Below are 25,007 nucleotides of genomic sequence, written 5' to 3' on the forward strand. Positions count from 1 at the left end.
TTAAAAATAGAATTACCCTATGACCCAGCAATTATACTACTAGGTATTTATCCAAAGAACACAAAAGTACTGATTGTAAGGGGCACATGCACCCTGATGTTTATAGCAGCATTATCAACAATAGCAAATTATGGAAAGAGCCCAAATGTCCATCGACAGATGAACTGATAAAGAAGATGTGGTATATATATACAATGGAATATTACTCAGCCATCAAAAAGAATGAAATATTGCCATTTGCAACGGCGGGGATGGAGCTACAGCGTATTATACTAAGTGAAGTAAGTCAGAGAAAGACAAATACCATATGATTTCACTCATATGGAATTTAAGAAACAAAACATATAAATGTAGGGCGAGGGGAAAAAAAGAGAGAGGGAAGCAAACTGTAAGAGACTCTTAACTACAGAGAACAAACTGAGGGTTGATGGAGGGTGGGGGATGGGCTAAATGGGTGACGGGTATTGGGGAGGGCACTTGTGATCAGCACTGGCTGTTTTAAGTGATTAATCACTAAATTCTACACCTGAAGCCAATTTTACCATATATGTTAACTAACTAGAATTTAAATAAAAACTTGAAATTAAAAAAAATTTTTTTCCAAACCTTTCTGTCTAAACTGATTAATGATAAAAAGTCTATCTCCTTCTTTTTAAGACCCACATAGGCAAGATGTTCCCTGACACTTCATATTACTCCCTAGATCTTATAAGCACTGGGCACTGTGAGAGGCTAAAGAGGCAAAAAGGCCAATGTAAAACCCCTGTGGCCAAGAATCATGTCATCTGAAGGAGATAGATCAAAAATATAAGCAAAAAAAGGATAATGTTATAGCCAATTTTATTTTCAACAGCAAATAGAGATATAGCACTTCTTAGCACTTCTCAGCCTGAGGAATTTTGATTTCCTTTTATTAGCTATTGAATGTTTCCTCCCACTCACTCAAACCACTTATATCTCTTGTGGATTAAAATTATGTGGAGCCTGTCTCTGAAAAATGACTTATTTTTAGTAAGTGAAGAGTAAAAGAATTGTTGACTTATAACTCAGCCAGGGCCCTGACACCCAGGTTACATGTTTCTGCCAACTAAGTAAACAGAAGCATAACAGAACAAGGGCTGTGCATTAATCACACAGTTATGTGAGAAGAAAGCTCCTGTGGAGGAATATGGAAACAGTGACGGTGGGTACAACCTCAGTATGACAGCACTACTCTGAAAGCCCCTGCATTGGAAAGGTGTTCCAAAGAGTTAAGGATCCAAGCTACCCAAAGGGCATCCTATAGCGATCACAATTTGCACTACCAATCATCATTTTGAAAACACAATTCAAGAGCCTAACATACTGTGAACACACATCAGCAATGATAATAACTAGAGCATTCTTGAACTGGAAGACATTACCTGTTTTTTTTTATTGTATACTCAAAAAAATTAAGATAAACTTTACATTTTCTAATTATTTCTATATTTCAACATGGCATGGAATGCACAAAGAAATTTTAGATACACTATAAAGTAAAAATCTAGAAAGGATAATTTATTATGGAATATTACATTCTTGATTCTAGAGTAACTTGTATAACACACTAGGCGTAGGCTATATATGTGACGAGTCTTAGTCATTATCTATGTTCAATCAACAAGACGTCCAAGATTACTTTCCAACAAGTCAGCAATGTGTACTCTAGGGACTGTATTCCAGCGTAGGCAATATATGCTAAAACACTTAGAGTTTCTGGAACATAGCTGGTGTTGAGTAAAAATTAGCTTGCTTTTTCTTTTCCTGATGGTAAAATGATTGTAAGACTATCAGGTTTTTTGAGACTAGTAAATCCATTTTTTCCCTATAATTCAATAATTATACTAGAAGTAAAAAAAATACAATAACATTATGATGCATACATAGTTGGTATGTATTTTCTCAATCATCATAACTATATGAGGTAGATATTATGACTACCCATATTTTATAAATGAGGAAGCCAAGGTACTGAAGGATTAAATAACTTGCTCAAGGCCACATAGCTGGCAAGTGCTGAGGCCAGGATTTGAATTCAGGCAACCAGATGCCAGAGTTTTTAATCAACCATCATGTTCTACCTCCCATTTAACTGAAGCATTATAGTTGAGTCTCATTACCTGTGTCTCTTGCTTCAGGACTTGTTACCTCAAATCCTTTTGGAAGTAGCTTTTTGAGATCCCTTAGTGATCACCATTAATTCTATCATCTCATGATTTAGAGACCCCCAAAGAAGCCCTAGCCAATCTAATTTAAAGAGAAATAGGCAAAAATACATATCTGTTCAGAAATCCAACAGATCTTTAGGTCAATATTTATCATTAAGAATATAAATTTAGCTTTGAGCAATGAATTATTTACAACCATTGAAGTCAGCAACACATAGAACATTCTTTTCAATTGGAAGGATGTCAAGTAATCAAATAAAATACAGATTTTATGCATACAAAAAGACCACACCTGATTCCATAAATACCTCTACCTCAAACGAGGTTTCAAAATAGTTATAAAAAACAGTGCAAGTCTCAGGATGCTTTCTAAGCCTTAAAAAGTCTTAGGACAAAAACCAGGTAATAAGAGTTAGGCAAAAGTACACATTAGGAGTCCCTTAATATAGACAAAATTGAAACTGGGAAGGTATTTATAAAGAAAAGGCCCAATATCTTACTCTTCTTTTTCCCCAATTTGAAAAAGCAAAGATAAGAGGCAAAAAGAATGCTAAAGCATGAAGAGGAAAAACAAACAATGAGCTGAAAGGGATTGAGTTGAATTTATGGGCAAATTTAATAACATCTGCTGAATAGCTCAGAGTTTCTGTGTGTGTCTTTGAACGTGTGTGTTTTTTGAAGCATCAGAGTTTCTGGTTTATAAATTGGGGCATTCTTATGGGCAGAAGCTACTTTATCCAAGAATGTTACTGCCCAGCTATTCACATAGCTAATGGTAGGCAGAGCATTAATGTCTAGTATTAACCTTCAGGATATTGGATTAACAGTAACCACTGGTTAAACTGGCTCCTGGACTTGAGACTCCACCAAAAGCACACTATGAACCTCTAGAGACGAAGTTCAAAGCAGTATTTGGAAAAGTTATATATATTCTTTTGTTCAAAACATTCAGACATTGAGGATACACTGTCAAAAATTCCTGGAAATTGAAAAAAATAAATTTCCTTGAATGTGGAAAAACACAAATGAGCAGAAATTGTCAATAAGTGTGAAATATAGTATTAGTTAATTAAAATCCTACCTAATTCCATCAAATATTTGAGGAAAGGACATGAAGTGTTCATAAATAAAAAACAAAATTAAAGTATAACTTTAACTTGAGTGAGTCGTGCAGGCATTAAATGGTTTTATGATCCCTCAAGTATATTTTTGTTTTTCTGGATTAAGGAGAGTCTCCAATGATCTCTGACAGACTTTTGAGCAGAGAATGTCAGGCCCCAGCTGCTTCAGAGCATCAAGTTGCTATGAGAAACCTTGCACTTGCTTTACTGAATTTTGTAGCTTGTAGTTCCCCGAAAGCAAAAAGGCCTAGGAATTTTTTTTTTCTTTCTCAAAGATTTTATTAAAGGTCTTTACAGATTAAAATCCAGTCTCCAGATCCAGCTGCCAAAGAGGCCCTGCTATGCTGTGGGTACTGACTGCGGCATAGCAGGCGGCCCTGGCTTCCCCACCCTTCTGTTCCGAGATGGGAGTGGTGGGCAGTATCTCACCTTTGGGTTCCACAATGCTCACATGATCCGGCAGGGGCTTCTTAGAAGGCCAAGTACTTTTGTTACTAGGCAGCCCTCTGAGCACTATTGCTAAACGTCACAAGATGTAAAAACTGGCTTTGACGACTCAGCTGGAGTGACAGTAATTCTATTTCTGAAAAGAAATGACCTTGGCAGGAAGCTATTTCCTCCTGCACAGGGAGCTTTGGTGACAGAAAGTATGGTGAAGGGCTCCAAATGAATATTAGCTTTCAGGGAACCCAATACACTGCAGCCTCCTGAAAGAATTTTAGAAGTGCAGATCTCAGACATTCCTGCCACTTGCCCCCAAGATTCACTTCTCAAGATTACTACTTGATCTACCTAGTTTTAGTTATTTCACAGGTGGGATTGATCATCTGTGTATGGCAGGCCAACCTGCCTCAATTCAGAACTTTTCTGATGAGGACAGAGAGATTGGCTGCTTTCAGAAGCATGGAGTGAAAAAACTTAAGCTATGCACATGGATGAGAACTAGAGGAATTAACTCCTCCTTTTAAAATATGTTCCCTGAGATATTGTAGCTCTTAATTCTTCTCAGGTTTTATATGACCTCTCAATCTGATCCTAAAACACTACATTATACATTTTAAAAAAAGATTTGTCAAGATAAATAAAAGGAGAAAGGAATCCTGTTTTCTATTTTCAAACAACAATTTTGAACTTGCTCCTATTAGAAAAATATACCGTAAGCACTCTGATGTTAGATGCTGCTTAGAACACAAAAAGCATGCTTTTAAGGGATCAAAGGAAAGATTGTGTCAAGAAATTGACTTGAAAAACTAAGTTGGAATATTTAAAAATACATTTTAAATAAAATAATAAAAAATCAACTAAACACTGACCTGATATAACATGGCTTTAAATGCCAAATGTCTTAATCTCATGGTTAAAATTTCCCCTGCTCTGCCATAAAATAATCCCTGGAAAACAAAAAGAAAATCTGTATTTATTCTTAATTCTCTTTTCTATTTCTCTGTAACATTTAGTCACTACATTTACTTATTTATATTTTATTTATTATATTATTATTTTTAACTCAGAGAGGATGACATAAAAAATAATCATGTTCAAGATTGTTTAATCCATTAAAAGCTTACCTGAATGAAATAACTGACAAAGCAAATAACACCCAAAATGACAAATATCATGGAATATATCTCAGCATCATGCTTTAATGTGGTTTTATCATTATTTTCAAACATCTGAAAAGGAATAGATTTTTTTATCAGGTGATTGGAAGAAAATCCAGAAGAAAGAGAAAAAACTGCAATGTCTATCAGGAATTTTGAATGGATTTCAACATAAGAATAAGATTATATATACATTTTTGGGGAAAAGAAGTGCACCACCATTCTATCCACTACATTCATTACACATGATAAAAAATGACTTGCTGTCAAATTTCTCACTTAAGCTATGTAAATATGAGATCAGACAATGAGTCTTCTATCTGCTATTATTATCACAGTATATTTTCAAAGAATTCACCAGTTTGAGTTACTATTTCTAATAATTGCTAATAACTTAGGTTTCTTAATATTCTTCTATTTAAAGTACTACCTGCAATGTGAGACCTTTATACATGTCCCTAGAAATTGTTCCTAAAATTAGTAATTATACATATATTGGCATCTATGTTGACAAAGCGTAGCTGTGCAAATCTGGGAGACTGAAGACTTAACGTGACTGTGTTCTTGAATCCATCAACTCTCCTGAGTCCCTTGGCACAATCCCAAGCTCTTGTTATTTCCTCTCCTTGAGCTGGCTGGTAATAAAAAACGGCCATTGTTCGGACTAGTTGAAAGAAGAGTAGTTGTATTTGTCTATTTTATTGCTTCAGTGCTTTGGAATGCTGATACAGCACTAGAGTCGAAATTAGAAAACAAAGTAATTTCTTTACTGATTGCCCAGTCAACAAGGCCCAGCCAAGACTTCACAATAGAGGCTGGCTTATCCCCTGAGAATGTTAGTTAACCTTCCTATCATGGATCCTACACTATGGGTGACCCACTGCAAGTCCCAATTTCCCCATTGCTGGGTCAAAGTACAACAGGTTTGTTCTCTCAGGCTATATTTTGTTTAAAATTGTTAAAAATATTAGCAAATTAGCTTTACTTACAGTTATGATTTTTGCAAAGATGATGGAAAATACTGGATGAACAGTTCCATTTAGAACAGCAGCCAATGTCCCCAGAACCACAGAAAGCCATTCAGACTTGATTAATTTAAAAATTTTAAACAGAGAAACTTCAGGAAGACTTGTCTATGAATAAAAATACTTTGGTTAAAACCCCAGTTTGAGAGCATAATGGAACCTAGAGAAGTTAGCCAATTTTAAACAGATTTGTAATGTAAAATATCAAATATAACAAGTGGCAGAGTAAAAGTAGAATATTTCTTAGAAAAATTTCACCACCCACATGACTTGATGTCCTCGACATGTAAATCTTACCCCAAAGTGACTATTTGTGCAATTTATCCTTTTGGTATTTCACTGTTACTGTCATTTAAAAAGTACAGATTAACTCACAAATTCTGACAGCTAATACTCACAGAAGAAATGATAGGCATATTTTCTTTATTCCTAGATGGAATATTATACCCTAGGATAAGACAAAAGGAACTAAACATAGACCAAAAGTAAAAATTTTACTAGCATTTCAAGCTTGAAAGTTTTCCAGTTTCATGACTTATTTTCAGAAACATTTTTTCTAATATCTTAGTTTAAACTTGTTTTGGGGTTCCTATTCACAAGTAAAATTCTGCAATATCTGAGCATATTACTTTAAGTCACCAAGCCTCAGTTTCTTCATCTTTCCAAGGGGGATGATATCAGCTCCTATCATCTCAGATTATTTTTATTATTTTTTAAAATATTTTATTTCTTTGAGAGAGACACAGAGAGAGAGAGCACAAGCAGGGGAGAGCACAAGCGGGGGAGAGGGAGAAGCAGACTCCCCATGGAGTAGGGAGCCCGATGTGGGGCTCAATCCCAGGACCCTGGGATCATGATCTGAGCTGAAGGCAGCCGCTTAACCAATTGAGCCACTCAGGCACCCATCGGATTATTTTTAGAATTAAGTTTAACTCGGTATTATTGTAGAAGAAGGATTATATTATGCAAAAATCCCAGGTTTTATACAGAGAAAGCAAAAGGCAAGTAACTATTCTGGTATCTGTCAGCTTTTTCTGGGATGTGTGGAGGGTGAATGGGGAGGTAGCAGTCATGATGATCAGAGGATAAATAATACGATAATGATTTCTCCTTGCTCTTGTAAACATATGTAGTGGATTTATTTCAGAAACCTAAAAAAATCTTGTGAATAACTTTGTTGTGAGTAATTACTTTGACTAGTAGAAAGCAAACTACTAGGCATTTCATATATTAAAACTTCCTCTTGACTTTCACTCTTGAAGTAATGACATTTATGAACCTAATAAGAGAATTCTTCAGGAACGACTACAAAATAGTTTGTAATTCTTGCTTTAATACTAGTCTGGCAACTGTAATATAAACTCTATTGTTTGAACAATAGAGCTTTTAAAATTCTAAAGCCTTCATAGTCTATTTTCAGGATGGGTAAACCACAGTTATATTGGGTTACTTAATAATTTGACTATTTATTATCTTTCCTTCTGAAGTTTTCTGAAGATCATCATCACAAAAAGCCTTACTTTTCAGTTAGGTGACTGTTCAAAACAATATACAGAAATTTAAAAAGTTGCATACCAACTCTTTGTCAAGCACTGAGCACAGATTTTCTGTCAAATTCTTTATAAAATTACCTCATTTTGTAATGAAACTAAGACTTAGTGTGTCCCAGGACATAACATCAGTAAATTAGAGACAGTAAATATAGGCAGGCTATCTCACTCCTACAGAATAATGTAACGTTTTATCTTTGGAAAAACATACAATAACAGGTTAAAGAAATGGGTATTACTTAATGTTATAAAGATAGAAAAGGATAAAGTAAGACAAAAACAAAATGAAAAATTTCAGTAAGATCATGACAGTTTCTGTGCTCCCTAAATATGTTTCAGGTCATAGCATGTTTTAAGAGAATCTGATATAAAAATATATGAAATTATAGATATTTTGTAAAGAGATACAAAAGGGCTTTAAAAAATTAAAAAACGGGCACCTGGGTGGCTCAGTCAGTTAAGAGTCTGACTCTTGATTTTGGCATAGGTCATGATCTCAGGTTTGTGAGATCAAGCCCTGCCTCTGGCTCTGTGCTCAGTGGGGAGTCTGCTTGAGATTATCTCCTTCTTCCCATCCCGCTGGCCCTCCTCCTGCTGCTGCTCTCTCTCTCTTTCTAAAATAAATAAATAAATAAATCTTAAAAAAGTTAAGAAACAAACCCTCCTAAAGAATTTTAAATTTCATATATTTTAGAGCTATAATGAATTATTATTGTTTTCATACAACAAGCTGTATATATTTAAAATGTACAACTTGGTAAGTTTAGATATAACTATATACCCATGAAACCATTAGATAATGAGCATATCCATTACCTCCAGAAATTTTCTACTGCCTTTTGTAATCTCCCTCTCCCACACCTCTCAGCTGCCAATCCTCTTCCCCTACAATCACTGACATGCTTTCTGTCACTACAGATTATTTTGCATTTTCTAAAAATTTATATAAATGAAATCATAAAGTGTGTATTCTTTTTCATCTGGCTTCTTTTGTTCAACATAATTAGTTTGAGATTTATTAATAATATTGTATAAATTAACATTTCATTCATTTTTACTGCTGAGCAGTATACCATTGTATGGATATGCCAAAATTTATATATCCATTCACCTGTTGACATGAATTTGGCTATTACAAATAAAACTGCTATGGATATTCAAATTCAAGACTTTTTGTGGACATATGTTTTCATTTCTCTCAGGTAAATACCTAGAGATAGAATGGCTGGACCAGGCAGTAGGTGTATGTTCAACTTTTTAAGAAATTGCCAAACTGTTTCCCAAAATGAATTTACCATTTCATATTCCCACCAGCAAAATGTGGAGTACTGGTGGCTTGACATCATTGCCAACACTTGCTAGAGTCAGTCTTTTTAGATTTTCACCATTCTATTAGGTGTGTCATGATATCTCAATTACAAGTTTAATTTGCACTAATGACTAATGACGTTTGGCATCTTTTTGTATGCTTGTTTCCCATATGCACATCTTCTTTGGCAAAATGTCTATTCAAATCTTTTGCCCATTTTTCATTTGGATTGCTGGTATTCTTATTGTGCTTTGGGAGTTCTCTGGATATTTTGGACACAAATCCTTTATCAGATATGTGATTTACATATATTTTCTCCCAGATTATGGCCTATCTTTTCATCTCTTAAAAGTGTTTTACAAATAGCAAAGGTCTTGATTTTGGTGAAGTCTAATTTGTAATTTTTTTCTCTTTTATGAATTGTGCTTTTGGTGTTGTATCTAGGAAATCTCTGCTAAATTCAAAGTCACAAAGATTTTCTACTGGATTTTCTTATGGAAGTTTTCTAACTTTAGGTTTTATAGCAAGGTCCGTAATCCATTTTGAGTTAATTTTTATCTGTGATCTGAGGTATGGATTGAGGATGATTATTTTGTATATAGTTGTATAGAGGTATAGCATCATTTCTTGAAAAGACTATACATTCACTATTGAATTGCCTTTGGACTTTTATCTAAATACAATTAACCATATATGTGTGGGTCTATTTCTTAACTCTATTCTGCTCTATTGATCTATTTGTTTATTTTTGTACTAGTGGCACTTTATTTTGATTACTATAGCTGTATACTAAGAATTGAAATTAGGTAGTACAAATCTTCCAACTTTGTTCTTTTTCAAAGTTGTTTTGCTTATTTTTTCCTTTTGATTTTCCATTTAGAAATAGTTTGTCAAATTTTACAAAAAAGCCTGCTGAAATATTGATTGGTATTGTCTTGAACCTGTAGATCAGCTTGGGGAGAACTGACATCTCAATGATATTGAATCTTCTTATTCATTCTTACTCTTGATATACATGGTATATTCCTCATTTAGCTCTCCTTTCATTTTTCTTTGTGATATTTTATATATTTCAGTGTGTGGATCTTATAATTTTTTATCAAATTTATCCCCAAGTATTTCATATTTTTGATACTACTGTATATGACATTATTTTTAAAATTTCAATTCCTATTTTTTATTTTTGTATATTGATCATGTATTCTGCAACCTTGCTAATAAGCTCAATTACCTGTTTTAGTACCTTTTTTGAGGTGCATTCCATAGGATTGTTTACATAAATAATCATGTTATCTCTGAATAAAGACATTTTTATATCTTTCTTTCCTATCTGGATTCTTTTTATTTTCTGGCCTTATTGCACAGGCTGGAACTTGGCACAATGTTGATTAAAAGTGGTGGGAAGTGTACATCCTTGCCTTGTTCTTGATCTTAGTCTTTCACCATTGAGAATGATATTAGCTGTAGATCTTTTGTTGTTGCCCTTTATCAGGTTGAGACAATTTCTTTCAATCCCTAGTTTGTTGAGAGTTATCAGGAATAGACAATGCATTTTGTCAAATGAATTTTCTGCATTGACTGAGATGATTAGTTTTTTCTTTTAATTTTTTTAATAAGAGGAATTACATCAATTTCTTTTTTTGTTTGTTTTTTATAGATTTTTATTTATTTTTTGACAGAGAGAGAGAGACAGCGAGAGAGGGAACACAAGCAGGGGGAGTGGGAGAGGGAGAAGCAGGCTCCCCACTGAGCAAGGAGCCCGATGCGGGGCTCGATCCCAGGACTCCGGGATCGTGACCTGAGCTGAAGGCAGACGCTAAACAGCTGAGCCACCCAGGCGCCCCTTACATCAATTTCTTAGATAAATCCTACTTGGTGATGATGTATTATTTTTTTTATATAGTGTTCATTAGATTTACTAAAATTTTGTTAAGAATTTTTCCATCTATGTTCATTGTTGGATATTTATCTATAATTTTGTTTCCTTGTAACATCTTTGCTAATTTTGATATCAGAGTAATGTTGGTCTCATAGAATAGGAGCTCCTTCCTCTTCAATTTTCTGTTCGGTATAATTCACCAGTTAAGCCAACTGGACCTGAAGTTTTCTTTAAGGAAAATGTTTTCACTACAAATTCAATTTCCTTTTAACAGATGTAAGATTATTCAAGCTATTAATTTATTCTTTTTAAATTAATTTATTCTTGAGTGGGCTTTGGTAGTTTGTGTCTTTCAAAGAATTTGTCCATTTCATCTGAATTGTAGAATTTATTTGCTTAAATGTTTTCATAAGATTATCTTATTATTCTTTTAATATCTGTAGAACCTGTAATGATGTCACCACTCTCATTCTTGATATTGGTAATTTGTGTCTTTTTTCTTAACTTGTTCAGTCAGTCCAGTGGTTTTTCAGTTCATTGATGCTCTCAAAGAACCAGCTTTGGATTTCATTAATTTTTTTTCTTTATTATGATTTTCTTCCTTCTAGTCTCTTAAGGGGTAACTATTAATTTGAGGTCTTTCCTTTTTATATAATATAGGTGTTTAGTTGTATAAATTTCTTTCTCAATACTACTTTAAGTCTCATCTCATATATTTTTTTAAAATGAGTTTTAATTTAAATTCCAGTTGGTTAACATGCAGTGTAATATTAGTTTCAGGTGTACAATATAGTGTTTCAACACTTCCATACATCACCTGGTGCTCATCATGACAAGTGCACTCCTTAATCCCCATCACCTATTTAATCCACCCCCCCCCATCACCTCCCTGGTAACCATCAATTTGTTCTCTATAGTTAAGAGTCTGTTTCTTGGTTTGCTTCTCTCTCTCTCTTTTTTTTCCCTTTGCTTGTTTGTCTTGTATCTTAAATTCCACATATGAGTGAAATCATACAGTATTTGTCTTTCTCTGACTTGAACCTATAGATCAGCTTGGGGAGAACTGACATCTCAATGATATTAAATCATTAGCATAATACTCTCTAGCTCCATCCATGTCATTGCAAATGGTAAGATTTCATTCTTTTTTATGGCTGAGTAATAGTCCATTGTGTATATTTACCACATCTTCTTTATCCATTCTTCAGTTGATGGACACTTGGGCTGTTTCCTTAATCTGGCCATTTTAGATAATGCTGCTATAAACATCTGGTGCATGTATCCCTTTGAATTAGTATTTTTGTACTCTTTGGGTAAATACCTAGTAGTACAATTGCTGGATCACAGGATACACTTTGATTATGTTTGGTTTCATTTTCATTCAGTTCAAAATACTTTTTAATTTCTCCTTTGATTTCTTCTTTGATCCATACATTATTTAGAAGGGAGTTGCTTAGCTTCCACATATTTCAAGATATCCAGGCCACTTTCTGTTCTTGATTTCTTTTCTTTTTCTTTTTTTATAAATGATTTTATTTTTAACTAATCTATACACCCAACATGGGGCTTGAACCTACAACTCTGCAATCAAGAGTTGCGTGCTCTATCAACTGAGCCAGCCAGGTGTCACTCTGTTTTTGATTTCTGATGTTATTCTACTTTGGTTAAGTAATATATTTTGCATTATTTGAATTTTTAAAAATATATTGAGACCTGTGTTATGGCTTAGAATATGGTCTATCTTGGGGCACCTGGGTGGCTCAGTCGTTAAGCGTCTGCCTTCGGCTCAGGTCATGATCCCAGGGTCCTGGGATCGAGGCCTGCATCGGGCTCCCTGCTAGGCCAGGAGCCTGCTTCTCCCTCTCCCACTCCCCCTGCTTGTGTTCCCTCTCTAGCTGTCTCTCTCTCTCTCTCTGTCAAATAAATAAAATAAAATCTTAAAAAAAAAAAAAAAGAATATGGTCTATCTTGATAAATGTTTCAGATGCATTTGAGAAGAATGTGTATTCTTTTGCTGATAGGTGGAGTCCTTTATAAATGTCTATTAGGTTAACCTGGCTGAGAGTGCTATTAAAGTCATCTATATCCCTGCTGAATTTTTGTCTACTTGTTTTATCAATATTTAAGAGAGGTATTGAAATCTCTGAATAAAATTGTGAATTTTTATTGCTCTTTTCAGTTCTTGATAAATTGATCCTTTTAAAATTATGAGGAAAAAAAAAAACCTCTTTATTCCTGGTATTTTTTTTTTCTCTGAAATTGACTTTGACTACTATTTAAAGTCATAGTCTACCTTCAAGTAATATTGCATATCATTTAGGATCCTTAAAATAGAATATTTCCATTTCTCCCTGCTAGTTATTTGGCTATTGTTTTTACACATTTTTACTTATACTTCTGTTATAAACCGTATACCATAATGTTATTTTTTCTTAGAAAAGTAAATTATTTTAAAAACATACTTAAAAAAACATTATTAGGGCACCTGGCTGGCTTAGTCAGTAGAGCATGAAACTCTTGATCTCAGGGTCATGAGTTCAAGCCCCTTGCTGGGCATGGAGCTTACTTAAAAGAATTATTAATCATTTTTAACCATTATTATATTAACACATTTATTTATTTACTATTTTTGATATTTTTCATTCCTTTGTGTAGATTCAGATTTCCATTTGGTATCACTTTCCTTCTGCCTGAAGGCCTTCATTTAACATTTCTAGTAGCCAGATCTGCTGGTGATAAATTATTTTAGCCTTTTTTTCCCTGAAAAATTCTGTACTTTGCCTTCAATTTTGATAAATATTTTTCTGCATGTAGCATTTTAATTTGAGCTTTTTTTTTCCCTTTTAGTTTAAAGATATCACTCTATTGTCTTCTGGTTTGCATTGTTTCTAATGAGAAGTTTGTGATTTTCTTATTTTTCCCCCTTATATATATTATGCTGATTTTCTCTGCTTGTTTTCAATTTTTCTCATTTCAGGTTTTAAGCAATTTTATTATGATGTGCCTTCACATAATGTACCTTATCTTTCTTATATTTGGAATTTATTAAGCTTTTTGGATCTGTGAGTTTTTAGTTTTCACCAAATTTGGGAAAAAATTTCATTGTTTATTCAAATGTTTTTGCCTTTCCTTTGGAACATATGAAATACAGTTATAATAACTGTTTACTTTTCCTACTAATTCTACCAAGTGTGTCATTTCTGGGTCTATTTCTATTGATTTAGTTACTCTTCATTTTGGGAACTATTTTCCTGCTTCTTTACTTGTCTGGTGATTTTTGATTAGATGCCAGACACTAAATTTTACTCACTGGGTTTTTTTGAATTCTTTTTTTTTTTTTTAAGGATTTTATTTTATTTTTTTAAAAGATTTTATTTATCTTTTGAGAGAGAGTGAGCACGAGAGGGGGAGAGGCAGAGGGACAAGAAGACTTGTTGCTGAGTGAGGAACCCAGCGCAGGGCTCTATCCCAGAACCCCAAGATCATGACTTGAGCCAAAGTCAGACACTTAACCAACTGAGCCAGCCAGGCACCCCAAAGATTTTATTTTTTTAAGTAATCTCTACACTAAACATGGGGCTTGAATTACAACCCTGAAAACAAGAGTTGTATGCTCTACCAACTGAGCTAGCCAGGTGCCTCAGTATTTTTGAATTCTTATATATATTATTGAGCTTTGTACTGGAACACATTTAAATTACTTGGAAATAGTTTGATCCTTTTGATGTTTGCTTTTAGGTTTTGTTAGTTGGGTTCAGAGCTGCATTTAGAATGGGGCTATTTCTACCCTTTCCACCCCACCTCCCAGGGTAATATTTTCCTTAATATCCAACTCTACGACCCATGAATTTAGAAACTGCTCACTCTGGCTCATTTAATAAGAATTACTCTTAAACTGGTGGTTACCAGAGGGGAGGGATGGGTTAAATAGGTGATGGGGATTAAGGAGTGCTCTTGTTCTGATGAGCACTGGGTGATGTATGAAGTGTTAAATCACTATATTGTACACTTGAAACTAATATAACACTGTATGTTAACTAACTGGAACAGTTTTAATAAAACTGTTGTTTTTTTTTTTTTTTTAAAGATTTTATTTATTTATTTGACAGAGAGATAGAGAGACAGCACAAGTAGGCAGAGTGGCAGGCAGAGGGAGAAGCAGGCTCCTCATTGAGCAGCGAGCTGGACGTGGGGCTCGATCCCAGGACCCCGGGATCATGACCTGAGCCGAAGGCAGCCGCTTAACCAACTGAGCCACCCAGGCGCCCCTAATAAAACTGTTTTGAGACAGTTTTAAAATAAAAACTTAAAAAAGAATAAGAACTACTCCTGACCCTTTGTGAGCCTTTGTGAAATGGTTATTCCTTTCATCCTTTCTGGTAGATCTTTCCTCTGTCTTTGGCAGTTTTCTCAATAAATGTGCTGATCAGTACTCAGATGAAGACTCAATGGAGAACCTATGGAGATCTCTGGAACTCTGAGCAGTTCTCTCTATTTCGTTCTTTGCTCTGAGGATGCTCCCTAATTTGGCTTCCTGTGTTCTGCATGTGTTTCCCTTCTAGCTCTGAGGCTTAGAAACAACCCAGGCAGTAACCTGGACCAATGATAAGATTCTCCTCATTTGTTTCCCTTTCCTCAGGGATCATGATCTTGTTCTGCCTGATGTCCAATGTTAGAAAACTGTTTCACATGTGTTGTTTTGTTTTTAGGTGTTTCAAGCAGAAAGGTAAATCCAGTCCCGGTTAACCTACCTTGGCTGGAAGCAGAAATCTCTAATTTCATCTGATTTTCACAGCAATTGACACAAATGATCTCTTCCTCTTTTTTTTATTTTTTATTTTTTAGGAAACAAGGGGAAATTACATTTTTTATTTATTTTTTAAAAGGTTATTTTATTTAAATGCAATTAATTATCATTTAGTGTATTATTAGTTTCAGAGGTAGAGTTCAGTGATTCATCAGTTGCATATAACACCCAGTGCTCATTATTATATCATGTGCCCTCCTTAATGCCCATCACCCATTTACCCCTCCCCCAACCCCCTCCTTTCCAGTAACCCTCAGTTTGTTTCCTAAAGCTGTAACACTTTTCTTCATCAGCTTCTATGATACTACACTTTCTTGGCTTTCCTTTTATTTTCCAGTCATTCTTTAGGCTCCTTTGTTGGCTACTGCTTCTCTACCTGAATTAACATTTTTCCTATCTCAGCTGCTTCTCCATCTATAATTTATTTCTCATTAGACAGCTTTAATCAGGTCCATCGGGTCCATTACTTAACCACCATCATCTCTTCCCTGCCCTGTTCTCCTTGATCCCACTCTGGTTCCCAAATACCATTCTCCACACAGCAGCCAAATCAGATAAATCAGTTCATGCACTCTTCTGATTAAGATTCTCTTAATGCAACAGTTCTCAACCTGCTTTGTGTCACGAACCCCTCTGGAAGACCGGTGAAGTCTGAGGATTCCTTACCAGAAGAATTTATAACAATGTGCTAAATAACCCATAGGTCTCAAAGAAAACCAATTAATTGAAATACAGTATTCAAAATATTTAACAAAAAATTCAAAGTTGTGGTAGTTATGGTTGTGCTTCATTATTAGCACATTAAATAACAAGATATAATAGTGATGAGTGTGAAGGTATTCTAACATATCTATAACAACTATAATGTGATATCAAAATTTCTGTGATTTTTAGGGGTGCCTGGGTGGCTCAGCTGGTTAAGCATCTGACTCTTGCTTTTGGCTCAGGTCATGATCTCAGAGTCATGAGATCAAGCCCAACATCGGCTCTGAGCTCAGTGGGGAGTCTGCTTGAGATTCTCTCTCTCTGTCTCTCTCTCTCTGCTGTTCCCCCGTTCATGTGCACTCTCTCTCTCTCTCTCAAATAAATGAGTAAATCTTTAAAAAAAATTTCTGTGATTTTCATTGGTGACATCATAGGCACTGGTAATACTAATGTAGTTTATTGTTTATATTCATAATTAAATTAATTTTTTATCAACAATAGGTGGGGAAAAAAGTTACGATATTTTTTTTATATTCAGGATAGTTGCCTTTGAATTCTATCCAGATTTTCCTGTGGGTCATGAACCACTGGCTAAAAACCCCTGATGACTTTCTGTTAGAGTAAGAAAAGAATCTAAAATTGTTATTGTGGTCTACAGGTGCTACCAGATCTGGTCCCTGAGTATCTCACACACCTCTCTGCCTATCCCTCTCTTCTTAGTCACTGTGACCCCCAACTCCAGGCCATTATATTAGCTATTCCCTCTATTTAAAATAATACCATCTCTGTCTTGGTTACTGATTTATTACCTCTTGGGTCCAAATCCACCCTTTTGCCTTATAAACATTTTTCCTCTACCAGTTAATAAGATGTCAAGCCCTATCTGTTGAGGGTACTGGAAAAACATTGCAGGAGGAGGGAATTTTTCTTCCTGTTCTTTCTGGGGTGGCTTCCTGGGAAGGCTCCTCCAGGATAAGCTTTTCTCTCTGCTGCTCTGCTTGCAGTTTTGTCAGAGTAGGTGCCTGCTGAGTACAGTTTTCTCCTATTTGGCCACTAAGTGCTTTCTCCAGTTCTTGGCTTGGCCAGGAGAGGTGTAACCAGGGGACCCAGACAGCATTGGCCTGTGTTTTAGCCAGATTACAAATGCCTGCAGAGGGCAACCTCTCCAGCTTCTGGTTCCAACAGTGCCCCATAGCTTCTCCTAGCACCTAATGAGTTCTGGCATCAGGACAGATTTCCAGCAAACTCCACCAGTGAGGTACCTTAGCAACTTCTCTACCATCCGGTGAACCAAAGCTGTGCCCTCTGAAGTAAGGCGTGAATCTCAGCCTTGACTGGGGGAGAAGAATGAGGACTCTTCCTTGGGTCTCTATGTCAACCTCAGTAGTGGTTGCTACTTTTATCTGCTACCTCTGCATTCTTTAGTGTTCTCTTAATTTTCACTAGCCAATTCCTGTTATGCCCAGAGGAACTAGAAAAAGAACAAGTCCATTCTTAAAAAGTTTTCTTGCCCCCAAAATGACCTGTGACATAAATGGTCTTATTTGAGGGCCACTTTCTTAGAGCATCACAGTGATATTACAGTGAAGTTTGGGAAAGACTGATGCTTTTGTACACTTAGTATTATAGTAATATTTTATCGTAAATTCTAAATATTACAAGAATTAAATAAAAATTAATTGAAGAACATGTGGATAAAACTTGTTGATAGTTAAACCATTACCTCTTTATATTGGATGGATTCCTCAGACTTGTCAGGAAGGTCTGACTTGATGCTATTCATAGAGCACAGAGGAACTGAGTTGATACTTTTTTCAGTAGACATTGATTCCATCTGTTCATCAGCTTTTTTAATATCCTTAAATGAAGAATTTACATGTTACTATTAGAATAATGTTTTCAAAATTCAAAAGACTTTTATTAAGCATCCCTCTAAAACTGCATTGCCTCTGATACTGAAAGTCTATATTCCTGTGCAGCTCTTACTGAAGTTTTCAGGCTTGATAGAGAGCTAATAAGTCCAACTTATACTAAAATGTTAGTGGGTGACAATAGCTTGTTGTGCCTTCTTTTCCAAAGACCCGTACAATTAGCTGGAGAAAACAATGCCTTAGTTCAAAACAATTATTCCATTAGTAGGGACAGATTTTAGTAAAAAGAGCTTTATGAGGGAGATGACTCAAAGATACTCTTTCTGACTCCTTTTTCCTAGCCTTTTATGGAGCTTATAAATTTATAACATATAGCTAGGCACTTAAATGTGATGCTGGCCCTGGGCCTGAGAGAAATCTCAGGAGACAATAACACTTTCCAGGCCTGCAACTGCGGCCCATTCCAAACTGTTCAGAAAGCAAAATCAGTAGGATCAGCTCCTAGAGAATAAGAAATCCCAGAGACAACAACTTAAAACAAAACAAACAAAACAAAACTGTTTAAATCACAGGATAGGATGAAGTTCTAAACCAGATTGCTCTAAGTCTAGTTTTTGCTTTTCTTGCTACTCAAAGAAATGAGACCAAATTTCGTGAAATAAAGGAACTATATATTTTCTGCTCATCTCTATGTGGTGTGAGTAAATCTGTGGCTTCCCCATGAAGAGACGGGGAGGGGAGACAGAAAGCCTTAGGTGGATTTAGGTGCAAAGGAGAATATGCACATGGAAAGCTTTCCAGTGACTGTGATTCTTAGACGAGCTTAACAACTGTTAATCAGGCATCTCAAAGTACAGTAAACTTTAACCAGCCTTATAGTAGCCTATCACCTTTAATCAGACATTATTCTATGCTATCACTTTCTCTTTTTTTTCTATAAATTTCTCTACCAAGAAAGAAATCTTTTACTTGGCTTTTTTCAGGAGCTATTTACTTTGTGGCAAGTTTAAAATAAACTTTTGACCTCTTCTCATAATAAATTTTTCTAAGAAGGCCGAGAAGGCTGCTAGACAAAATAATGATGACAGGAAGTTTTGGTATATATCTATCTATACCTGTTTTTATTTAATTTTCATGTGAAAAATCACTAAAGGAATAGGTCTGAAAATAATCACGTATGACTAAAGGAATAGGTTTGAAAATAATCATGTATGTTCAAGATAAATAATTACAGCATTAATCTTCATGGTTTGAACTTCTGTAAAAAGTTTGATTGGATAATGCTAATATTAGTAATATAATAAAATTTAGCATGCCAACAATGATTCTAAGCACTTCACATGAATGACTCATTTAATACTCACAGTAATTCATAAATAAGCTACTATTATTTTCCCCATGTTACAGATTGGAAAACTGAGGCACAGAGAATTTAAATAACTCGCCTAACGTCCTAAAAACTATTAAGTGGCAGAGTCAGGATTTTCAAGTTAACAGTGTCTCCAGAGCCCATAATCCTAACCACTGCTATGTTTCCTGGGATTGATTCTCTTAGCAACATTAACTTCTTAGTACTTATGATCATCATGGATTCTAATAAACTGATTCATCTGGACACTATAGGCATGGTGGCAAATACACACTTCTAGAGTTTCAGAAATGAGTTACTGTCTATGTAGATATCATGGATTGTTATATTTACTATGCAGTACCCAGAATATCGTAGCTGTTCACTGAATATTAAAAATGGTATTGTTTTATCAGAATGAACATTATTTTAGGTAATGAGAGACTACTAATCCATTTTGAATATGGTGTTTTAAGTATTTGTACATTTATACCACAAACACTCCATTTTTATTTTCCTTACATTGTGAAACTCTTTAACCTAAGACCTAATAATAGAGTTTTTTGTTTAGTTATAATGAAAAATAAAGACATGTTACTTCAAAGAGATCTGAGTGCAGTGGTTTTAAAAAAATCTCAAAATAGGGTTAATTTAACCATAGCTATTTTCTTTTATTATTGTACTTATTAGTTCGAAAATATTGAACTTCATAATTTCATAAATTATTAAGTCTACTCTGGAATGAAAATCATGCAAATTCAACTGGCATATAACAGCTAACTTTTATTTTTAAAGGAAAATACGGCCTAATGTGAAATAAAATTGGAACTGGCAGTTTTTGAATCAATATAAGATTATATTTTCAAAGTTTTTTTTTTTATTATCACTGCTTTATAGCAGATGTTTAAAAATAATTCATTCTAGCATTGTAGAGAAAGCTAGGGTTTTAAATGTGAAGTTTCAAGTTTGGTGAGGAGATGGAGGGTCATAACTTTCTAAATTTCCTATTTTGTGAAATATTATTTATTAAGTTTTAAATTTTAATTCCACTATGGTTAACATACAGTGTTATATTAGTTTCACATGTACAGTATAGTGATTCAACAATTCTATACATTACTCAGTGCTAGTCATGATAAGTGTACTCTTTAATCCCCATCACCTATTTAGTTTACCCTCCCCTCCCCCCCATCCACCTCCCCTCTCGTAATCATCAGTTTGTTCTCTATATTTAAAGAGTCTCTTTCTTGGTTTCTCTCTCTCTCTTTTTTTACTTTTACTTATTTGTTTTGTTTCTTAAATTCCACACATGAATGAAATGATATTTGTCTTTCTCTGACTGACCTACTTCACTGAGCATTATACTCTCTAGCTCCATCCATGTTGTTGCCAATGGCAAGATTTCATTACTTTTTATGGCTGAATAATATTCCATTGTATATATACACCACATCTTCTTTATCCATTTATCACTCAATGAACACTTGGATTGCTTCCATAATTTGGCTATTGTAAATAAAGCTGCAATAAACATAGGGGGTGCATGTTTCCCTTTGGATTAGTGTTTTTGCATTTTTAGGGTAAATATCAAGTAGTGCAATTACTGGGTCAGAGCGTAGTTCTATTTTTAACTTTTTGAGGACTCTCCATACAGTTTTCCACAATGGCTTCACCAGTTTGCATTTCCACCAATAGTGCATGAGGGTTCCTTTTTCTCCACATCTTCACCAACACTTGTTGTTTCTTGTGTTTTTTGTTTTAGCCATTCTGACAGGTGTGAGATGATATCTTATTGTAGTTTTGATTTGCATTTCCCTATGATGAGTAGTGTTGAGTAGCTTTTCATGTTGGCCATCTGAATGTCTTCTTTGGATAAATGTCTATTTATGTCTTCTGCGCATTTTTTAATTGGATTTGTTTTTTTGGTGTTGAGTTGTATAAGTCCTTTATATATGAAATAATAATATTGACATCAAAAATATAATCAGAAAGTTGAAAAAGTAATATAAACTGCAAAGGGGTGAGATTTGTTGTCTGTACATGACCCCTTGAAAAGAAGACTGCCTTCCAGGTCAAGAGAAGAAGACTGGGCCAGAAGGAGGAAGTTAGCTACAGCCTAATTCCTATAATTTACATTAATGTGTTCTAATGAAAAAACTATGTGAGATCACCTGGCATGCAGAAATGTGGATCCTAAAAAAAGGAATTTGCCAGAGTGCCTCCAGCATTTTCATGCCTCCTTTTGAATGGGTACCATAAGCTTTCTGATCTACCTGAGAGGATGTGGTTTATATACACATACATTTGTGTGTACATCCCTTCATTCAGCAGGCATTTACTGAATGTCCACTGTGTGTGAGGCACTGTGTTAGGTGATTCTGACACAATAAAGTAAGTCAGAGTGAAAAAAAAAAAACCTCTTCTGCCTGGTTTCTAAGAACTTCCATGATTTGGCTTTCTAATATAACTTTTTGATTGTTCTCCCAACATTCATCTTTACTCATGGAAGGAAGGTTGGTCTTTCTGTTTGTTGCACACCAAGTTCCTTCTTACCTCCGTGGTGCTGTTCCACCTATGCAGACTTCTCTTCCTCTTCTAACTCCCACCTTCCAGTCTTCAAGACCTCTTCATGAAACCTTCCATGGGTAATCTAACTCCCCTTCTCCCCACCAACTTTGGTTATTTCTACATTTTGTAACATCCGTATGAAAGATTCTGCATTTTGCCTCTGTAGCTAAGTTTTCAGTATTTAAGTAGGGATTATGTGTTAAATTTGTGTTCTCATAAAAAGATGACAGTATATAGAGTTAGACTGTTCTGGATCGGCCATGTACAAGCTTTGAAGCCTATTTGCAGTGTGCCTGGCAACTATTAGGTACTATGTACTCGTTAATTCTTTAATTTTCATTATATTATCTAGCACAATGAAGAGGATATTAGTCACATTGAATTTCTTCATTGAGGAATTATAAATAAACCTTGGTTGCTTTGTGAAAACTAAGATTATGATTCAGGACTTCTGTGGTATGATCTCTGAAAAGTTAAAAAAAACCCCTGCTAACATAGCATTATGTCACATAAACATACCTGTGACATTGCAAGTGAATAATATAGACCTTGCTTTGCTATTAGTTCAGTATGTGTTCCTTTTTCCACCACCATCCCATCTTTCATAGTCACAATGAGATCTGCACTTCGAATAGTGGAAAGTCGGTGTGCTATGACAATTGTAGTCCGACCTTTGCTTGCCTACAAAACAGTAAGTATAGAAAATAAACATGAAATTAATACAGATAACAAACTCTGCAATATTCAAGAAAGCTTATTGTAGTATTATTTTATTGCTTTTAAAGATTTATTTATTTGAGAGAGAGAGAGTGTACACGTAAGTAAGAGGGAGTGGTAGGGAGAGAATCTCAAGCAGATTCCCCATGGAGCGCAGAGCCTGACACAGGGCTTGATCTCACAACCCTGAGCCAAAATCAATAATCAGATGCTCATCCAACTAAGTCACCCATATGCCCCTGTAGTATTATTTTAAATATCAAGGAAACTTACCTGTGAATATAGAAATTTGGACTTTAATAGATTAGGAAGGCCAAAAAATTAGCATAAAAAGAAAATCAGAAAGTTAATTGGATACTAATTTGGTGGATTTATAAAATTATAGTATCTTGAACTAGACAGGAAACTAAAGATCATTTAATCTGAGCTATGTAATAGTTGCCTGGTTATTAGTAACTAAAAGTAATTCAGTACCTTAAACTCACTATTTTCTTCATCTCTAAAATGGGGCTATTACTTAACTAGTGGGGTATGAATTCAAGGTAATATATGTCTTCACCTCTTTTAACAAGTATCTTACAGATGTGGAAAAGTACACATAAATGTATAGATCAACGCATTTTGACAAACCAAATACATCCACATGCATAGTATCCAGATTGAAAAAAGGTCATTACCAGCACCCTGAAACTCTTCAGGCTCTCTTCAGTCATTGTTACTGCTCATCCACACCAATAGTAATCACTATCTTGACTTTAAATAGCATAGATTAGTTTTGATTTTCTGTTGCCGGTAATCACTATCCTGACTTTAAACAGCATAGATTAGTTTTGATATTCTGTTGTATTTTATATAAGTGGAACCATGCAATATATACCCTTCTGTGTCTGTGAATTTTTGTTCAACATTATGTTTTTTGATATTCATCCATTTTGTTGTATATAGTTATAGATCATTCATTCTTATTACTGAGCAAAATTCCATTTGTATATACCACAATTTATTTATCCATACTATTGCCGATTGGCATTTGGATAGTTCCAGGTTTTTTTCTGTTATGAATAGATTCCTATACATTTTTACTGGATGAACACATGTAGAGAATTCTTCTAGTTATATACTGAGAAGAGCTGCCCAGCTTTTTTAGGTTCTACCAAACAGCTTTTTAAAGTGGTTTTCCCAATTTATAAACTCCCAAAACTGCAGGAGAGTTATGGCTACTCTATATTCTAACACTTGGTACTTTCTGTCTTTGTCTGGTAGGTGGGTACTATCCTATTGTGGCTTTATTTACATTTCCCTGATGACTGAGAAAGTTGAACAACTTTTCATATGGTTGGTGACAATTTGGATATTCTCTGTTGTGAATTGTCAGGTTTTGCTTGGTTTTCTGTTGGAACTCTCTTATTCTTGTTAATTTTCAGGACTTGTTTATATATTCTATATATGAGGACTTAGTCACATACTATTACAATGATTTCCACCCCTAAATGGTTGTCTTTCCACTCTCTTAATGATATCTTTCTGAATAGAATTAAAAAAAATTTTAGTGAAGTGCAATTTATCAACTTTTTGCATAATTTATGTATTTTGTGTCCTATTTTAAGAAATCTTTTTCTACTCTAATGTCACATAGATGTTTTCCTATCTTTTACCTTACTATGTTTATCATTTTGTCTTTCATATTTAGATCTATAATTTATCTGGAATTGACTTTTGTGTGTGATGTAAAGTAGGAATCAATGTACATTTTCCCATTTGGTTAAACAAATGTCCTAACAGCATTTCCGAAAAGACCATTCTTACTTTATTGCACTGCAGATTTGTCTTTGTCATTAAATCAAGTGACCGTTACTTTGTGTCTGTTTTTGTATTCTGTATACTGTTCTGCTATTCAGTTTGTCTATTATTGCACCAATGCTATACTGTCTTAACTACTACAAATTTAAAACAGGCCTTAATATCTGTTAATCTGAGTCTTCCAGCTTTATTGCTCCTCTACAAGACTGTCTTGACTATTCTTGAAATAATGTATTTTCTATAAATGCCTAGCACAATAATGGATACTTTTGGCATACTACAGGCACACTAAAAATTTTCTGGTGCTCAAGAACTGATAGCTAATATTATTACTATTAGTAGTACTGCTATATTAGTGCTATTTACTTTTATAGTTCTTATTTTTATTCTTATCCATTACAGAAAAGGAAATTGGGAGTTCAGAAAATTTAAGAAGCTTTCTTAAGGCTCAGCCAGTCACTGGAAGGACTGGTACTAGAATCTGGTATGGTGTTCTCTAGTCTCTGAAAAGGGTCAC

General features: G+C 34.7%; 1 protein-coding gene across 1 annotated transcript in view; it reads right to left on the minus strand.

Moving 5' to 3' along the window:
- The window catches only part of ABCB5 (ATP binding cassette subfamily B member 5), a 119,635-nt gene that overhangs the window by 39,228 nt on the left and 55,400 nt on the right, over window positions 1-25,007 (minus strand). Inside the window, exons 14-18 of the mRNA XM_032401225.1 lie at window positions 22,493-22,654; window positions 17,910-18,044; window positions 5,901-6,044; window positions 4,879-4,983; window positions 4,624-4,701 (exon numbers count right to left, since the gene is read on the minus strand). Of these exons, the coding sequence (XP_032257116.1) occupies window positions 4,624-4,701; window positions 4,879-4,983; window positions 5,901-6,044; window positions 17,910-18,044; window positions 22,493-22,654 (624 nt within the window). The remainder of the gene's footprint in view (window positions 1-4,623; window positions 4,702-4,878; window positions 4,984-5,900; window positions 6,045-17,909; window positions 18,045-22,492; window positions 22,655-25,007) is intronic.

This window comes from Phoca vitulina, unplaced genomic scaffold (assembly GCF_004348235.1).
Source record: "Phoca vitulina isolate PV1807 unplaced genomic scaffold, GSC_HSeal_1.0 scaffold4, whole genome shotgun sequence".
NCBI classification, from domain to species: domain Eukaryota; kingdom Metazoa; phylum Chordata; class Mammalia; order Carnivora; family Phocidae; genus Phoca; species Phoca vitulina.